Genomic DNA, 18,397 nt, shown 5'->3' on the forward strand with positions numbered 1-18,397 from the left:
TGACTAATTGTGTCATTTAGGGAGCTAAGGGGAGAGGAGGGGAAGGAGGGAGAGGAAGTGTAGCAGCTGTTGCCTTTACACCGCCTTTGAAACATTTTCTGAAACAATACTGTACACTTTTACTACACTAGAAGTCTGTTACTCAAAATTCCAGTTCCCAAAATACATGGAATCCAAATTCTGAAGACAAAAAATTATCCTTAAACCACAAGTACTGAAGATTAAGCAGTCACCACAGGCATTAGAATTTGCTGTTTCTGTGAGGGCCTACTTGATGGTAGCCATGCCGTCACCCCTCTCTGCAAAAGGTACTCAGTGGTGGTCATGGTATCCCTCCTCCCCCTCCATGGACAATACTCTGCAATCAACACAGCCCTTCACACACACACACACACACAAAGACCATCAAAAGAGGCAGACGTTTGGCGTGAGCGGTCCTCACCCTACTATCTGTGCCGAAATCAGCTGATTCGTCGGCACCTGTTGTTTGCGTTTATGGGCCTGGGCGATGTTTAGTGGGTTGGGCCCGTCTCCTATTTTGACCTGTTTGTAGGATGAGTGGGAGGGATGATGATTTGGAGTGGATAACACCAGGAAGAGGGGGAAGGGGAGCACGAAACAAGGGACAAAGGCCGAATGTGGTTTGGAACAGACTAAGTGAGGATGTAGTATCGGCAAAGAGTGTGCACAACTTTAAGGAAAAGCTGGACCACACGAGCGTAAGCCCAGGCCCTGTAAAACTATAACAAGGTAAATACAATTAGGTAAATACACACACAAGCTATTTGATGCTAGCTTTGCCACTGCTCTCATCCCTCTAAGTATACTAGTGAATGCCCAACACAGCATCACAAGATCCACTGCGATAAGAAATAACTAAAAGGAACAGAGAGGAAACTTCAAAATAAATTAAGTCTATAGTTCTTACCTATGCCCTTGACTGTCATTCTTCTCAGCTTCCTTATTTAATTGGGAGATGTGTGCCTGGTACCTTTCTTTACTGTCCGGGAAGTGCTCGAAGCTGGTGTCACTGTAATTCATCTGTGAAGAAATGTGCCCAGAGAGGATATTTATTTTCAAACAATAAATGAGTATCTGTATATTTTCCCCTATCATATTCAATATGTATCATAAGTTTTATTCATTGCTTCTCACTTTATATTGCAAAATTTGGAGGAAATTGATGCTACGTGAATCAGAATTCAGATTTACGTGAACTGTTGTAGAAAAAGTTCTGTTACTTAAGTACAATTGGCACTCCATTAACAGTATTTTCATTCTCACGTATTTCAAACATCAGTTCCTAAAAACATGACATTGGCAACCCTATACCACCTGCCAAGCAGTGATGAGTCACTCACTCCCAACCTCAGGTTAACTATCCTTCACCCAAAGAATATTTTAGCACCATCATATTCACACCACACTTAGGAGACAAATATTTTCTGAAACTCATATACAGTACCTTCTTTTTTTTCATGTTTTCTTCTAATGTAAGGACTTTTAAGTAGGAATTTTGCTTCTGTGTAGAATCTGTAGAATTTTCTATTTCATTGCTTGAGTTACTACTCACTGAATAATCACTGTTGAAGGACCCACTTATATTTGCTGAAGAATTTGGAGTGTCTTCACCCTGAAATGAAAAAAAGAACTAACAAACCATGAAGAAATATCACTGCTGATAGAAGCATTCAGACTGCCAGCAGTCTGAAAGGAAAAAAAAAAATGTTTAGCAAGTTAATGAGATTAGGTATAAACAGCAAAGCTGATTTGATTATTCCAGATTTATTAATGGGGGTGAAAAAACAGGAGGATATCCTGCCTTTTTTGAGCAGTAGCTGTTCCTAGGAGTTCATTGTGCATTGATGCATAATTCCAGTGATAAATACTGGTGAATGAGGCTCCTCTGCATAGTAGAGAACCTGTAGATGTAAGGATTTACTGTGGTGCACCATCAGCAAAAACAAGATCAATGCTATTGCAAACAGATGATCAATAATGACTTTGGTTCACAACTTTGCCTAATACCCAATCCATTAGTGTAGAAAAGTGACACAGATATGCCTCAGTCACATTTCCCAGGAATGAAGCTGGATAGGCCACTCCTACACTTAGCAATACTCTCAGTTCTGGAATACAGACCAGACAATAAACACAATCATCCTTGAAGGAATCCCACAAAGTTCCAGTAGCTCAGAGATTAACATGGGCTGCAAGCCTCTCCTACTGAAACTTACATCAGCGTTCTACTAGTACATGTCGATACAATAATGTTGCGCAGGACAATCATACTCCAAATGATTCGTCCCAAATAAGAATAAGTTCATGTAAAATAGATAATGTGATCCTTGTTCAGGATCTCATGTTAAATCAATAATTTTACATCAATTAACATTAAATTTATGTTCTAGTGCATATGAATATTATCGCCTTTATCAACTGCAGGTTAACCAGACACTAAGTTTGTGTGAAAGTAAATACCATGGCTACCAAGGATTTTCCATATCAAATGGGTTGACAGCTTGTTATAAGTCTACAGTACCTGTATGCTCTTCAAACTAAAGTTGGCTAGGGCTGCTTCAAGTTCTTGTATTTGGTTTTGAATTCTGGCTCCACCGTCGGGCAACTGTCTTTTGTTTATCCGCCGCAGCAGACCCTAAAGAAAAAATTGATCATTGAAAATAACTCTTACAGGCCCATGGCATGAATGTCTACTCTACAAAATTACACTTATGCCTTATCTTAATTAAAATCACCATTATTTGATATACACACACAAAAAAAATATTTATAACTGTAAAGCTAAACTTAATAAACTGACATTTGGAGATGGGACCCCATGAAAGTAGCTTGCTTCCTATATGTTACAACTAGGTAAACACAACCACACGCACACACAGACACACGCACACATAGATGCATATATGCATATATACTTAACAAGATCCCCCAAAATCCCCAAAAAGTTAAATGTGTTTCTCCTATGTCCTAAGCTAACAATGCCAATAGAAATGAAAGAAGGAATAGAAACAGCAACAGTAATGACAATGAGTACTTCAGGAAAACAAAAATAGTCTAGTATGATGACATGACGGGTGGAAACGTATAGACATTTAGAGGAGTTAAAGGGGAAAGTTTCTACTGGCAGCACTTGATGGGCTTTTGTTTCCTGTTTTTTATGCCCTTAACAGTTTCCACTGATGTAAAAAAAAAAAAAAAAAAAAAAATTATATATATATATAGGGTAAGGTAACCAGTAGGTACGCAGTGGTCCAGTACGTACGCATTTGGCATTTAAAAATGTCCCCACAAAAAAAGACCAAAGCAAAATCAACAAACTTCATATCATATTATACTTCAACCATCCCTCCATCATATACAGAAGTATCCCACAAATAACATGTATATCATAAAAACTATGTACCCTAAAAGAATGCAATTAGGAAATGTGGTAGTTTTCTTAGGGAAATGCTAAGGATTGCAAATTTCGTTTTTGTTGTCTGCCTTGTTTCCGGTGTATTTTTTTTTTCTTTTTCCTTTTTGCAGGTTGATTTGGGAGGGTAAACTTCAAGAAATAGGTGTTGGTTTTATTCCAGTACATATCTATAAACTGGAAAAAGGGTGCGTACCTACTGGACAAGGAAATCAAGACTTGACCAGTAGGTACGCATTTTTTCAAATGACTGCTAGAGACGTATGCCACAATCCACAGCAATACAACTCAAGCTCTATGGCATATGAGAACAAGAAGCACTGTCCTGTGAAAACTGTCTGTGTGCCACCTCATCAAACTTACCCCACTGGCTGTCCAGTAGGTACGCAGTGCATGTTGTCCAGTAGGTACTCGTCGTCCCAGACTACGCGGAACTATCATATCCTCACAGAGCATGTGAGCTAGCTGTACTAGAACCCCAAATCCAGAGTGCAGGGGCCGTGTTCATGGATTTGCATTTACTACTTCTATAAAGGAAATACTTATCTCCCACTTCAAATTGTAAAGTGATAACTGCTATTTTGTTTGAAGGAAGTCCTATATTCTTATTCACTAAAACTAAAGTTTTTCCTTTACAATATACATTTCACTTGATTAAGGGAACCGGCTGGTTGCCGATTAGTAATTCCGTATTTATTATCCGATTCAACTGAAATGTGGCACAGTTATAGGGTACCCTACACTGTATGTACCCATAAAATTTCATTAGAATTGGGCAATTAGTTATCGAATTAGAGCCAAATTAGTGCGAAACTAAACAAACTTTCCTTAAACCTAAAAACAGACTACACATTTTATCCTATGACAAAAATATATATATCAGTGGAAAGGGCTTGATTTTCTCTAAAAGATTTAGGAGGCAAATTTTTGAATGAGTTCTAATTAGTCGAATTAGGGCCGTACAAAGTTAGTGCAAAATTTGCAACGACTAATTTCGGGTAAATTAATTTTTTCACAGACTAATTGTAGATGAATGAAATGGAAAATAGAAAATCTAATCCCTAAACATTGTAGCGCAAATCAAGCTCTTTCCAGTGATATGCATATCGTTGTTCTAGGACGAATAGTCTGGCCTTTTTTTAGCATAATGTGCAAAAAAACTAGGTTTTCAGAAAAACGCTATGACCAAAAACAAATAAACTAACATATAAAGGGAGGTTGAATGAATAAAATATCCAAAGGAGACTCTTCTAGCTGTTGTAGTTTTTTAGTTATAAATTAATGAGTACCTACTGGACAAGGGTGAGTACCTAATGGGTAGGGGTAGGCCTAAACGTACGCACTAACTTTATACACCATTTTTTCTGTACAGTTAAATCTTATTCGAAAAATGCTTGTACCACATGAAACTATAGCCATTCCTTTATTTGCAAACAATAATTGATGTAGTTTGCTTAAATAGTATAGCGGGTACAGGTCAGAGTGTAAAAAAATCGCCGATTTTTTGCGTACCTACTGGTTACCTTACCCTATATATATATATATATATATATATATATATATATATATATATATATATATATATATATATATGTATATATATATATATATATGTATATGTATATATATATATATATATATATATATATAGATATATATATATATATATATATATATATATATATATATATATATATATATATATATATATATGCAGTCGTCCCTCAAATAGTACAGTTTCCAATAGTATGGTTTCGGTTTTATACGGATTTTTTTTAAGATTTTTAAATTTCCCGCTCGTCCCACCAAGTAGCCATGGCGTGATTGGCAACACTGTTCTACCAGACTGCCACCCATGCGAATCCCCTCAGTCCATGTGTGTGCACAACATCAGGAACACTGTTCTGCCAGATTGAAACCTATGCGCTTTATCTAAGTCCGTGTGTGTGCACAACCTCAGCTACGCTGTTCCATTACCACATAACATGAACATGGGACCCAAGAGACAAGCCAAAACACCTGTTGAAAGCACCCCAAAGTGTTCCAGAAAGGTGTTCACCTTGCAGAAGAAATCAGATTTAGGAGAAGTTACGTTTTGGTATGAGTTAAGTTGCGGTAGGGAGAACACACCACGTGAATGAGAGCAGTGTTCACTGTATCAATCATAGTGAAAAAGAAATTCTTGCTTCAGTAACTGCCAGTGCTCCAAGAGTGCTGCAAGAGTGGAGATAAAGGCCATCCTTTTATGTTTATATATATATATATATATATATATATATATATATATATATATATATATATATATACAGTAAAACCCCGATTATCCGAAAGCGGATTATCCGAAAAACCGGATTATCCGAAATTGATCTGGATAATGCAATTAAAAAAAAAAATTCTATACTAAAACGTTATAAAACATCAAAAATAAATAAAAGTAACTACATATGTACTATATTAACACATTTAAAATTGATAAGAACAGTTAAAATGAATATGCTTTCTAATACGTATTGCCGAAATAGCTTGTAACGAATAGATCAATGTATTAGACAAAAAACATTAAACAAACTCTCAACAACACCACGTCCGCACCTTCGCCCCAGCAAGGACGTAGGTGCGGCGAACGAACAAACTACTGCACGACTACTCTCACACCGTACTCTCAAGACAACGACACAAACACGACTCCCCTCTCCACTCCATGCCACATTCCCCTTCCAACATACGAGTTGCGCGATAATATGAGTCATCATACTGTGTCTCCCCCTGCACGATGCATCAAGGTCACACTTGCAAGCTTGCACAACCATTCACAATCGCACTCTGCAACATTCACAATTCAGATCTGCAACGCTCACAAGTATCAACATACACTGGTCCAGACAAGGAGACACACAGACAAACATACAATAAAACATTTACATCACATGTTTTAAGCGTACTACTTTGTTTAGCGTAGCGTGTGTTTGTTTGGTTTCATTGTTTACATCGTCAGTCGGCGGCAGCGACAGCATCCTCATCCATCCTGGCTAATGGTCCGTCCATACTAGCTACATGTGTTCTAATGAGAAAATAAGAACCAAGGTGCAAGATCAAAGTGATATTCATCCAAACGAAAGCAAGACACAATGCTGACGATCAAACTGGCGGCGATCAAAATGGCGCCATAAATCCGGATTATCCGAAAATCGCTTATCGAAAGAGGCTTCCCCTTTCCATTTCGGATAATCGTTTTACTGTATATATATATATATATATATATATATTTATAGATATATATATATATATAGATATATATATATATATATATATATATATATATATATATATATATATATATATATATATATATATATATATATATATATATATATATATATATATATATATATATATATATATATATATATATATATATATATATATATATATATATATATATATATATATATATATATATATATATATATATATATATATATATATATATATATATATAATAGTTATTAAATATATCCATGATAAAGAATTACAAACCTTTTTCTCATGAAGCTTCTGCTTCATTTCTGCCGAGCTCATGTCAGCCAGATTGAAGGACGGAAGGCTTCGTCCACTGGTATTGCCAACAGAGGACCCGGATACCTCCAAGAAGCTGCCAGACTTGTTGCCAATAGAGTCTGAGAACAGTTCTGCATTGACTGATGGCTGAGACTGTTTCTTCTTTATTTTGTATTTGTGGTCGTAGTTTTCACGACTTAGTGGAGTCTTCACATATTCTGTGGAAATATCTCCCATCCCCTTGTGCCTCCTATGATGATGAAGTGGAGTGTCAGTAAGGCATGGCAGCACAGAATCATCTCCCTCGATGTTTGAGGAGAGGTTGCCTGTCTGATGTGTCTCTACCCTGACTGGAGAATCTTTTTCATCCTCACTATCACTGTCAACCACAGCTTTACTAGCTCTTCTAGGCAAAACTATTTCATCATCATTTTCATCATGAGGTGTCTCCATTCTCTGTTTTGGGAGCATTTTCCTGGCCTGTGGATTCCGATAGTCTTTCCAGTTTCCAAAGCTGTCCCCATGACCTTTGTTTACATTAGAATTTGAGGAAGAGCTTGAATCAAAAATTCTCCTTGGGTTTTTGAGAGCAGGTAATGGTTTAGGACTTTCTATCTCATCGGCTGTCAAAATAATTTGACTGGTGTCATTATGCCACACTCCAGTACCCTGACCTTCATAGGTTGGTGTACTGGAGACTACTTGTCCATCTTCATTGGTAATTATATCAAAAGTATGCAGGTCCCGAGAAACTACACCTGGAGTAGTGTGCTGAGGAACTGAGAATCGTGAAGAGGGATTCTCTAAATCAGCTGGATCATCATCATAATCTGACACACTAATTACAGAGGTTGATGACTCAATGCAAACTTCACTTTGAAAAGAGTGCAAATTTTTATTATCTTTCCCATCTTCTGTATCATCATCCTCTGAATCCAACACAGTCACATAAGTTTCTTTTTTACTGAAAAATAAATATTTTATCAGTTATCAGGATCTTTCACCATAATTTTTAAACAAACCATCTAAATATAGATCATGAATCAAAATACAAAGTCAGTAACAAGACAACTATTTGCAATCCAAAGATGAGAGCCAACCTGTGTTGGTGTGGAGCTTGGTGGGGGAATGGTTGCCCCCTCTTATACTTTGGGGTGCCCTGTACATCATCATCATCAGAGCTGCTCTCAATGACATCAGCTGTGTTCTCCATTGGACTGGAACTGCTATCATTTCCAGACTGCATTTTCTCACTGGAAATCCAATAACAGCCTTCAGAAATTACTGAGCATATTCATGGAAAGCACTATGGTATGGTCTAAAAACACATGGAAGAGGTCATTTACCTGATGGAATGCAAGATTTTTATAAGAAATCCATTGCATATGCATGAGTAGTTAGGCAGGTAATAGGTAGGTTTTAGGTTTAATATGGGAATGAGACGTGGGTGTATGATGCCTCTGTGGCTTTTAAATAAACATGGGTGGATGGATGACAGCCCAGACCTGCTTTCCAAAGCGGATGAGATTGTAGATCAAGGCATCTCACTCCTTCTCACTATCTGAAGTCAGTCACCTGGCAGTCACGACAGAGGCTGAAAAGTTGAGTTCTGACGGGAGATGCATAGGGAAATGGATACTGAGAAAATTACCAGATTCAACAGATTAATAGGAGTTACAGAAAAAGGTAATTGAGAATTATTCAGTTAATAACTTTTTACTGGTTTGCACAGAAAATAATAGGGGTGTGAAGTCGAAGTCGGAGTCGGTAAAAATACCCCCCGACTCCAACTCCTTAACGTAATCCTTTATAACGTAATGTAGTTGTGAAGTTTTTTTTCTTTTACATCATCTAGATGTTGTCTATATAGAGTACACGTAATTTGGATGTAAATACATGTAAAAAAAGGACCTCAAGAGAATCTACCAGCGCTACAGGCAGCATCTAAAAAATAAAAAAATAAAAATAAAAATGCAATAGAGGGGGAGGGGAATGGGGGCCGGAGTCGGAGTCGCAACTTTAAAATTTCCCGGAGTCGGAGTTGAAGTCACAACTTTAAAATTTCCCGGAGTCGGAGTTGAAGTCACAACTTTAAAATTTCCCGGAGTCGGAGTTGAAGTCACAACTTTAAAATTTCCCGGAGTCGGAGTTGAAGTCACAACTTTAAAATTTCCTGGAGTCAGAGTCGGAGTCAGAAAATTTTAACTCTGACTCCACACCCCTGGAAAATAATGATCTCCACAAAAAAAAATAGAAAAAAAAACATATTTCGCACATGAAAAAATAATGTCTTGAAAATAACACGCCAACTTCTGCTGCATAAGTACCCAATTTTTTCACTAATTATTTGATGTTTTCTCAAATGGTGATAGGTTGAATTTCTGGGCCACCTCCCATGGAGGAGTGATCAGCGTGCATGGCTATGATTCGGCAGGCCTAGGTTCGAATCCTTGCCTGGGAAGTCAGTGTGTTAATCCTCCCCTTCGGGCTGGTCGATACATGGGTGACTAAGGAAACCTGGGGAAGGTAAACTGAAGCAATCCCAGACTTTACAGTGGCCCGTGTCCTGGGGTAATGAGTTCTCACCTACGACAGGCTTAAAGAGCCAACAGTACGACGATGAGCACTGTAGCCACATGCAGCTATTGTGTATCCACTTATATTAACCTTATCTTTTCTTTTAATCCTTACATTTTTTTAAGGATCTGCACAGGAAAAACTGTTTTAGTAAACTAATCCTAACTATATCTGACCTAACCTGACCTTCCCCTACTGGTAAAGTACTATGTTCTAGACTGCACTTACAAATTTTGTACATCAATGTTCTGAGGTTTCTTAAGTTTTCCATTAGCAATTAGTTACTAAACTGCATTCAGCTATATAATAATAATAACTATAATTATAATTATAATAATAATAATAATAAATTGCTTATTCATTGCTTGGCAGCCTTAAGGCTGAATATATACAAAATACAAATAAGAAATGTAGAGCAACATAATGCAATGAGTAGTAGTGAGGCGTGGAAGGGTGGAAGGGGGTGGAGTCGGCATTAACCCCATGCATGATGGCTACCCTATTTGGCGATCTGATCCACTGGGTGAGGGCGGCCATAGCTACGTGCTTTGCTTTACCCCAGGCATCAACCACACACCACTTACAGGGCCACCGAGGCCAGGCCCAGTCATGCCACAAGCCAGAGAACAAGGCAGGCGCTGACAAACCTTTCCCTGTGCCGGCCACGGGGCGACTCTTCTCACTGGGACTACACCCTGGGCACGCCCATTGGTCTGCCGCGGATGTTCCCTCTTCGGTGCGGGGTTGGTGGGCGACGGGCTTCCTTTTCTCCGTTCCTGTCCAACGCGAGTTTTGTTTTGGTCCGCTGTCCGGGAGAAAGTCCGGCCGCCAATCAGCGAGAGGGAGGGGGCGCCGGCCAGCCAATCACAGGCCGCGGTGACAGAACAGCTACCTTCTTCTTCTTTTGACCTGGCGCGAGATTCTCGAAGGTTACGTTAACGTAAGACTAGGTTGTCGTAGCTTACGTGGCCCTTACGATGATGTAGCGTTGGTAATGGACCGTATTGGCTATACAGGCAGCGCCACATGTGGCCACTCAACTCTAAGCTGTATTTTCCATAGAGTTCAAGTTATAGACTAGAGTGCGTCTGAGGCTGTCTCCGGGATACACGGCCATGATACCGCCGTCGGCCCAAGCCGATATTTGCACACACTTCACTCCTACCTGATTTCAGTTTTTCTCCATGTCAAATAGTAGAGTCAGGAAATCGGGTCGGAGTAAAGTGTGTGCAGTCGTTGGCTTGGAGCGGTGGCGGCACCAAGGCTATGGAGTTCTATGGAAAGTACTGCTTTGACAGTTCACTGAGTGGCCACGTTTGGCGCTGCCTGTATAGCCAATACGGTCCATTAAATGACAGGTTGTATTGAATACCATCATCTTGTGAAAAACGAATGCAACATGCGTCAAACAACGCTAAACTAATGCTTGAAAAACGCTAAAAATGCTAAACATCTCTCTCATTTTCACTACTGCCGTTAATAAACCCATGGGCTTCGGGACCGCCCAATTGGGCTATCGCAGGGATGCTGCTATACACCCTAAAATCGGTGAATGTGTTTTTGCAAATTCTGACGAAGTTATTGATAAGGAGACACCTGGCAACTTAACCTGACCTATGCCGAGGGAAGGTGCATGAGGTCAGTCAGGCCTCCACCTAACCCTCTTTTTTTCTTCTAATCCCCATCCCTAATCCTTTTTTTACTCTCTCTCTCTTTTAAATGGACCTTAACTTATACACCTTTACGATGTTACTTTTTTTTTTTGTGTGTGTGTGTGAGAGAGAGAGAGAGAGAGAGAGAGAGAGAGAGAGAGAGAGATTTAGGGTTAGGGACTGGAAAATGCAAGTAAAAAGATGTAATGAACGACAAAGCGATGATGAAAAAATTAATGAGAAGTGGGGGTGGGGCTGTAGGAAGGAAGTGCGGGGAATCCCTTTAGAGGGGGAAGGGAGGGAGGGGAGGAAATGGAGAAGAAAGAATAGAAGTGTGTGTAAATCACCACGGCCTGATCACGTGTTGGACTTGAGGGGTCTAGCTATCATCTTTATCTTATGACTAATACAACCAATTACATTCACATTCTTTTCAATGGACCTTATATACCTTTACCTTGTTACTTTTTTTGTGTGTGTGAGAGAGAGAGAGAGAGAATCAGGATTAGGCACTGGAAAATGAAAAAGAAAAAATTGTCTGCACATTCGAGAAACCAATCCGTTGATATGGGTAGAGTACCAATTTGAAATGGCCGTTGAGGGTAATATTTGCCGCATCGAGTGATTTTTTCTTGAAGATGCTCCCATAGTTTATGAGTTAACATTCACCCAATCACCTTCATATCAAACAATCCTGCTTCAGCCTAAACACAGCTATAATCGATCAGAGGGGGGATAGGAAATAGGCACAAATAAAGAATAAGATCAGAAATAAATCAGATCCACTTTTAATAGTCTTTAACGAAGTCATTGCAATCTAAATGGCAAACACAGAGAAAACAAAATGATCACATCACTAAAGTTCGCTCACACTGGGGCAGACGATGACATAGGAGACAAGGCAGCAGGGCCATAATACACTTTTCCCATGTGGATTAACGTCTTGTTGGCGAGGATGCCTGAAAGAACCGGCGAGTCACGGTCATCCTCAGAAGTTGTGGCATCTTCCCCTGGTAATGATGACCTTTGGAGGAGGTCAGCTTGAGATAGAGTCAGGGCATGGGGAGGAGGAGAGGAAGGGGAAAGGGAGGAGAAGGCACGATATCCTGTAAATTTGTTGTATGTGGTCGTATTCCCATCACTCGACTGTGCTGGGGTAGAAAGGAAGCCAGCGAGACCAGAGTGCAGACCAATGGGGTTAACTTCCTCTCCCACCGCCTTCCCAAACACACGAAGATTAGCCGATTCTCCTGCCACATCAGTCATTACTTGGGGGTTTCCTGGAGGCATTACATCACCTATTAGCACCTTGGGGATGTCTTCTCGTTTTACACTGGGCCTTAGGGGTTGAGGGGAGGGAAGTGGAGGCTTTAAGTGGGTGGGGTGTTCCATGACAGGGGTGCAAGGGATGGGTTGGTGATGTAGCAGAGTGACGGAGCCTTGTACTACTCTTGGGTTGGTGGGTACTTGTGTGAGGGAGTCCAGGGATATGGGTGGAGGTGAGATTGGTCGGAACGAAAAGTCGTCTACATCTGAAGTGCTTTTTGTGATACTACTTTCTGCGACAGTGTCCATTAGCTCTTGTCGACAGTACAGATTTGACTGTCTTCTGCCCTTCGACTGCCCCCTCTTCTTGGTAGTGACAGTGGAGGATGGGGGTGAGGCAGAGTCATCACCACCACTGTCTCCACCACCCTTGTTGACCTCGGCCTTTTGCTTTCGTTCTAGGGGGGAGAAGGAAGCCCAGACAGTGCCTAGAGAAACATCACTGCTACTGTAATTGTTTTTCGGGATCCTTCGTAGCCCCTCCATGACATCTGACCCTATGCTGAGTCTTGCTGACCTCCGCCGGATCTTCCTGGGCTTGACGAGGGGGGAAAGGTGCGTGGGGGAGGACTGGAGGGACAGAGCAGCCAGTCTAGAAGAAGGGGATGATGGGGATGTCCCTCCTTCCTTCCCTACTGCTTTTTCTCCTCCTTCTGCATCCCCACCATCAGCAGTATCACCAGAGGCCATTAGAGAACTAAGGAGTGTGGGAGACAGCCCTCTTTTGTGGGGTATGGGCAGTGGTGGTGATAGTGGTGAGAATGGTGCTTGCAGTAATGATGATGCTGTGTCCTGCTCACTGCTGCTGGGGTCAGGGATGTTAATGAGAGTATTACTGGTGGAGGGTTCTTCAGCAAGGAAGTTGTGGTGCTTCGCCCTGAAGACTCTCCGTTTCTTGTCCTTTTCCAGCCCTTTGCCATGCTGCAGAGTGGGTGAGGGATCCGTGTTGGTCTCCTGGAGGGTCTTATAATTGCACTGCTTTTTAGTGGAAATGGGCAAGATGTTGTCTGGGATCCTCTTGTTTCCCGATTTGAGGCGATGATTCTTGGTAGATGTGGTGTGTTCCTCCATATCAGATAATATATTCTGCCCCATCCCCTTGGGCCTTGCTGCCTCCTTAAAACAAGACTGGGGTGAGTAAATACTTGTTGCAGTCTCAGGATCACTGGACTGGACACTGCTGTTCTTCAGTTGGGATGCCAAGCTAGACTTCCGTTTAAGTCTTTTCACCCAGGCGGTTGTCTTGGGAGGCTGACTCCTTAAGGGACTTTGGTGGGTACTGGTGGAGGCTGAAGGGATACTGGAGCTGACAGCTTTGACTTGGGGGATCAGCTCACACCTACGTCTCAGCTTCTTTTCCTTAGTGGGTTGAGACTGGGTAGGGGTTGCCTCCTCCTGTGCTTGGTTAGGGGGTGAAAGAGATGGCTCAGAGTCCATTTGCAGGGAGCTGAGGACACTGATCATCCCTTCCACTAAGTCGGGAGTGCTTGCGTTGGGAGGATCCACCACCTCTCTCTCTTGCTCTTGATACAGGCTTGGGGTGGCAGCATCCTCCTCGGCAAGACAGGAAAGGACAGCAAGCACATCATCCTCGGAGAATGCCTTCCCTAGTGGCACCTGCACCCCTGTCAGCCTCTTCATCTTCAACGCACGTTCCTTCCGCTGCTTCATTTTGTTCCGTGGCAGCTGGTGGTGGCTAGAAAATATGCAGAGGCGCTTCAACTTCCTGTTGGCCATCAGTAAGGCTGAGTCTGGACTGGCCCGCCCCTGCTGCACCCCTTTGCTAAGCCGCGGGGATTCAAAGATGGTTTCCAGTGGGGTGGAGGATGGGTCCTTGTAGTTCTTTTGAAGATAAAGGCTTTCCAGGGACACCTCTGCCTTCCTTTTGCTGAGTCTCTGTCCCAGTGGGCTCATATCCTTCTCCTGCAGTGACCCGGTGAGCTTGGGTGTCCGGACGCGGAGTCTGAAACACCCACAGAGAAAATGAAGATTACATAGATTCTGTATATGACAACTAGGTAAAAACAGCACATGTAATGCTCAAGAAATGCAATATCTATAAGACCACATTTCCCTGAGTTTCCCATGATGCTCATTTAGGCTCAAAAATATCTTCCCTTCCCTCTCTGATTAGTACAAAGGATAGGGGGCCATGGCGGGGTGAATTTGATGAGTAGGGTATCGAACTTCCCATTTACCAGCTGTCCCATGAAAATGTTCAGGTACTTCACACAATTTTTTATTTCTAGATACCCTTCCTTCTGTTCTTTTTTTTACAGTAACAAAAATAGCTTAAAGACAAAAATAACAAAAAAAACAGCCCATTAAGTGTTGCTCCAGTGAAAAGAAGATAGTTTGAGTGGCCAGATGAGAGGGATCAATTTTGGTTCGAGGTGTTTTGATTTTACCCTCTTAAAAGAGTTCAGGTTGTAGGCAGGAGAATATACAGACAATGGGAGACTGTTCAAGAGTTCTACAGAAGATAAAGAGAATGGAAAGAAGAAAGGAAGGGGGAAGGAAAGAGGGAATTAGCTTGGGGAAGGTAGAGGCTGCCAAGCATTTGACTCTGATACGTAATCAGTCCCTCACTTATGGGGATTAAAGAAAGATACAGGGAACAGCACTATCCTCCTAACTCAGTCATAATGCATTAAACATGGATGTGGAATATAGCAGAGCAATCACGATACACCATCAGAAAAGATTTTGAGAGATCTTCTCAAAGAGGAATGAAGAGAAGTATACATACTGGGTACAACATGAAGAGATAGGAGGTGAGCATCAAGGATTAAGAAACAGACAAATGTTGAAGATCTTCTAATAACAATTAGGTACAAAAAATGAACTAAGGCAAAGCATATCATGTGTAAAACTAATGCCAGATATATAACCAAAGTAAAAGAGGAAACACAAAATTGTAAGTCAGGGCAAAATGTTAAATGTTGAAACGGGTAGAGATGAAGTTTGAACATTTGCCAGAACAGAACAGAGTACCTAACATTCAACAAAGAGAGATGAAGGATATTAAAAAAGGCCAGTATCCTGAAGGGGACTAATAATGGCTAAAGATGTACTTTTATATATATATATATATATATATATATATATATATATATATATATATATATATATATATATATTTATATATATATATATATATATATATATATATATATATATATATATATATATATATATATATATATTTATATATATATATATATATATATATATATATATATATATATATATATATATATATATATATATATATATATATATATATATATATATATATATATATATATATATATATATATATATATACACACACACACACACACAGTCAAACGTTGGTTTACGAGTGCCTTAGTTTACGAGTGTTTTGATTTATGAGCAAAAAAATCCCACAAAAAATGCCTTGGTTTATGAACCATGACTTGGTATACGACAGTGAATCCTACACTATGGACTAGAAACTTGCCCCACCCCTGTCATTAAGCTGCGAATTTTGGAAAATCAACCGCTTTGATGCGAATCGCCATAACTCCCTTATTTCTGGGGCTACAGAAATGTTTTTGGTATCAATCGACAGCAAAATGAAAGGGCTATATTTTGTAATTAGCGATATATATATATATATATATATATATATATATATATATATATATATATATATATATATATATATATATATATATATATATATATATATATATATATATATATATATATATATATATATATATATATATATATATATATATATATATATATATATATATAAAATGACATAGCTTTAAAAGATTAAATATTATGAGCTTGACTCAATGCTATGAAATGTTGGCAGTCACCAGCTGACCTGCGAGTGATGTTTATATCTTCCTCCATTGCCATCCGTTCTCCAGGTGGCGGTGCTGCCACGATATTGCCTGTGGATGGAATAATAATTAACAGCTGTGTGGGGTGCACGTTGGTGTAAGCCACACTCTATTAGAAAGCATTAATATTCTCAGCGACAGCTCATCACTGACTACACATACTTTTGTTTATAACACCTGACCTGCAGGATATGAAACTGTGTCGGTGATGATATATATATATATATATATATATATATATATATATATCAAAATAATATTTTTTCAAAGATCACAAAGAATATAACTTGGGTTTTCATGAGTGTTTTTAAAGTTCATGGTGCAGAAGCCTTGACATATTATTATTATATACTAGGCTCATAAAACCAACCATGGAAATACTAACACAGCCTCTACAAAAGCCTTATTAAGTGTGTGTGTAAGCCCAAAAATGTTAGAGAACACAGGCCCTTTTGGTATCAGTATTTCAGGTAAACAGCATTCTTAGTCTAAATCATTCTTACCTGGCTTCTTAGAGTGTTCTTATGGCTCCATGGCTGCACTGTGAAGGCTGACATCCAAGGAGACTAAATATATATGTAAATAAATAATGATTCTTCGTCAATACAGGTTGCTTGCAGCTGTGGTTGTGGTGAAGGTGGGTTCCCGGATAGAGGATAGATCCTGTCAAGCTGTCCGGACTTCTGCAGGAAGGTATGTGTACACTTGAGGGCTTGGAAGGCAGTGTTGGGGTTGAGGGTCCTCTAGAGATGAGCTGTGGATGTGGAGTCTGATTAGGGGTGCCTTGAGGTTGGTGCGGAGGGAGTGGAATCTTGGGCAGTGAAGCAGGAAATGTTCTGGTGTGTCAGGCTGGGTGGGGGACCATGGACAGTGTGGGTCCTGTACTGTGTTTGGGCATTTAAAGTCCACCTGCAGACTCCCAGCTGTTATTGTGGGAAGTTCTGTCTTTTTAACGGTACCTCCATCTTTCTCCCAAGAATAAAATAAAAAGAGGAAAAATAGGAAATTAAGTGAATGAAGGAAGGATGGATGGAAGGAAGAAAGAAAAGAAGGGAGGGAAGGATGGGTGGAAGGGAAGGACGGATGGAAGGGAGGGAAGGATGGAAGGAAGAAAGAAAAAAGGAAGGAAGGATCAATGGGTGGAAGGGAAGGATGGATGGAAGGAAGAAAAAAAAGAAGGGAGGGAAGGATGGGTGGAAGGGAAGGATGGATGGAAGGGAGGGAGGGATGGAAGGAAGAAAGAAAAGAAGGGAGGGAAGGATGGATGGAAGGATGGAAGGAAGGGAGGGAAAGATGTATGGAAGGAAGAAAGGAAGGGAGGGAAGGATGGGTGGAAGGGAAGGATGGATGGAAGGAAGGGAAGGATGGAAGGAAGGGAGGGAAAGATCGATGTATGGAAGGAAGAAAGGAAGGGAGGGAAGGATGGAAGGAAGGAAGAAAGCGAGTGAAGGACGGATGAAAGGAATTAAGGAAGGGAGGGATCGAAGGATGGATTGATTGATTGATTGAAGGAAGAAAGCGAGCGCATGATTTAAGGATGGATGGAAGGAAGAAAGGAAGCGAGTACGTGAAGGACGGATGAAAGGAAGGAAGGGAGGGAAGGAGGGAGAGCTCGATCGAGGTTGTTTGTGGTAAATGGAAGGGTTTCATGAGTGTAATTATTATTAAGTGGAGTTTTTTCAAAGATGGGTCACTCTGTTATAGTTTATTTTCCTCTTTGTTTCTTATCTGTTCTTTTTTTTCATCTTTGCTATCTTTATTTTATCATTATCTCTATCCTCTTTTACTTTCTCTGTCTTTTCTTTGTTTTTTAATATCTTCTTCGATCCTTTTTTTTTCTTTGTCATCTTTATTCTATTACAAGTATTATCTTTTCCTCTTTCTCTCTTTTCTTTGCTTTTTTCATTTATATTTATCAAACAAGAGGACAGAAAAGGGATCGAAATGTCAAAAAAGAATACCATAGGCCA

At 40.1% G+C, this 18,397-nt stretch overlaps 2 protein-coding genes across 3 annotated transcripts in view; both read right to left on the reverse strand.

The window, feature by feature from the left end:
* LOC127005908 (transcription termination factor 2-like) overlaps positions 1 to 10,644 on the reverse strand; it is a 34,337-nt gene extending 23,693 nt beyond the window's left edge. The window contains exons 1-7 of one of the 2 annotated variants that reach the window (XM_050875288.1): positions 10,216 to 10,644; positions 8,497 to 8,585; positions 8,092 to 8,244; positions 6,971 to 7,955; positions 2,543 to 2,656; positions 1,466 to 1,633; positions 929 to 1,041 (exon numbers count right to left, since the gene is read on the reverse strand). In XM_050875288.1, the coding sequence (XP_050731245.1) occupies positions 929 to 1,041; positions 1,466 to 1,633; positions 2,543 to 2,656; positions 6,971 to 7,955; positions 8,092 to 8,237 (1,526 nt within the window). In that variant the 5' untranslated portion in view covers positions 8,238 to 8,244; positions 8,497 to 8,585; positions 10,216 to 10,644. The remainder of the gene's footprint in view (positions 1 to 928; positions 1,042 to 1,465; positions 1,634 to 2,542; positions 2,657 to 6,970; positions 7,956 to 8,091; positions 8,245 to 8,496; positions 8,586 to 10,215) is intronic. The other variant, XM_050875287.1, reaches the window with a different exon arrangement.
* Positions 10,645 to 11,973: 1,329 nt separating this feature from the next.
* LOC127005910 (uncharacterized) lies at positions 11,974 to 17,989 on the reverse strand. Its single transcript, XM_050875294.1, has 3 exons — positions 16,931 to 17,989; positions 16,409 to 16,478; positions 11,974 to 14,509 (listed from the first exon to the last, which is right to left on the reverse strand). Exons 2-3 carry the CDS (start codon positions 16,441 to 16,443, stop codon positions 12,088 to 12,090), a joined length of 2,457 nt encoding a protein of 818 aa, XP_050731251.1. The 5' UTR covers positions 16,444 to 16,478; positions 16,931 to 17,989; the 3' UTR covers positions 11,974 to 12,087.
* Positions 17,990 to 18,397: the final 408 nt, after the last annotated feature.

Source organism: Eriocheir sinensis, chromosome 31 (assembly GCF_024679095.1).
Source record: "Eriocheir sinensis breed Jianghai 21 chromosome 31, ASM2467909v1, whole genome shotgun sequence".
In the NCBI taxonomy this organism is placed as follows: Eukaryota; Metazoa; Arthropoda; class Malacostraca; order Decapoda; family Varunidae; genus Eriocheir; species Eriocheir sinensis.

Excerpts from the sequence above, each read along its gene's own strand:
- LOC127005910 (XM_050875294.1), bottom strand. The coding sequence starts at position 16,443 with ATGGCAATGGAGGAAGATATAAACATCACTCGCAG. Across the intron at positions 14,510-16,408 it reads GATATAAACATCACTCGCAG|ACTCCGCGTCCGGACACCCA; the intron begins GTCAGCTGGTGA and ends TGGGTGTTTCAG.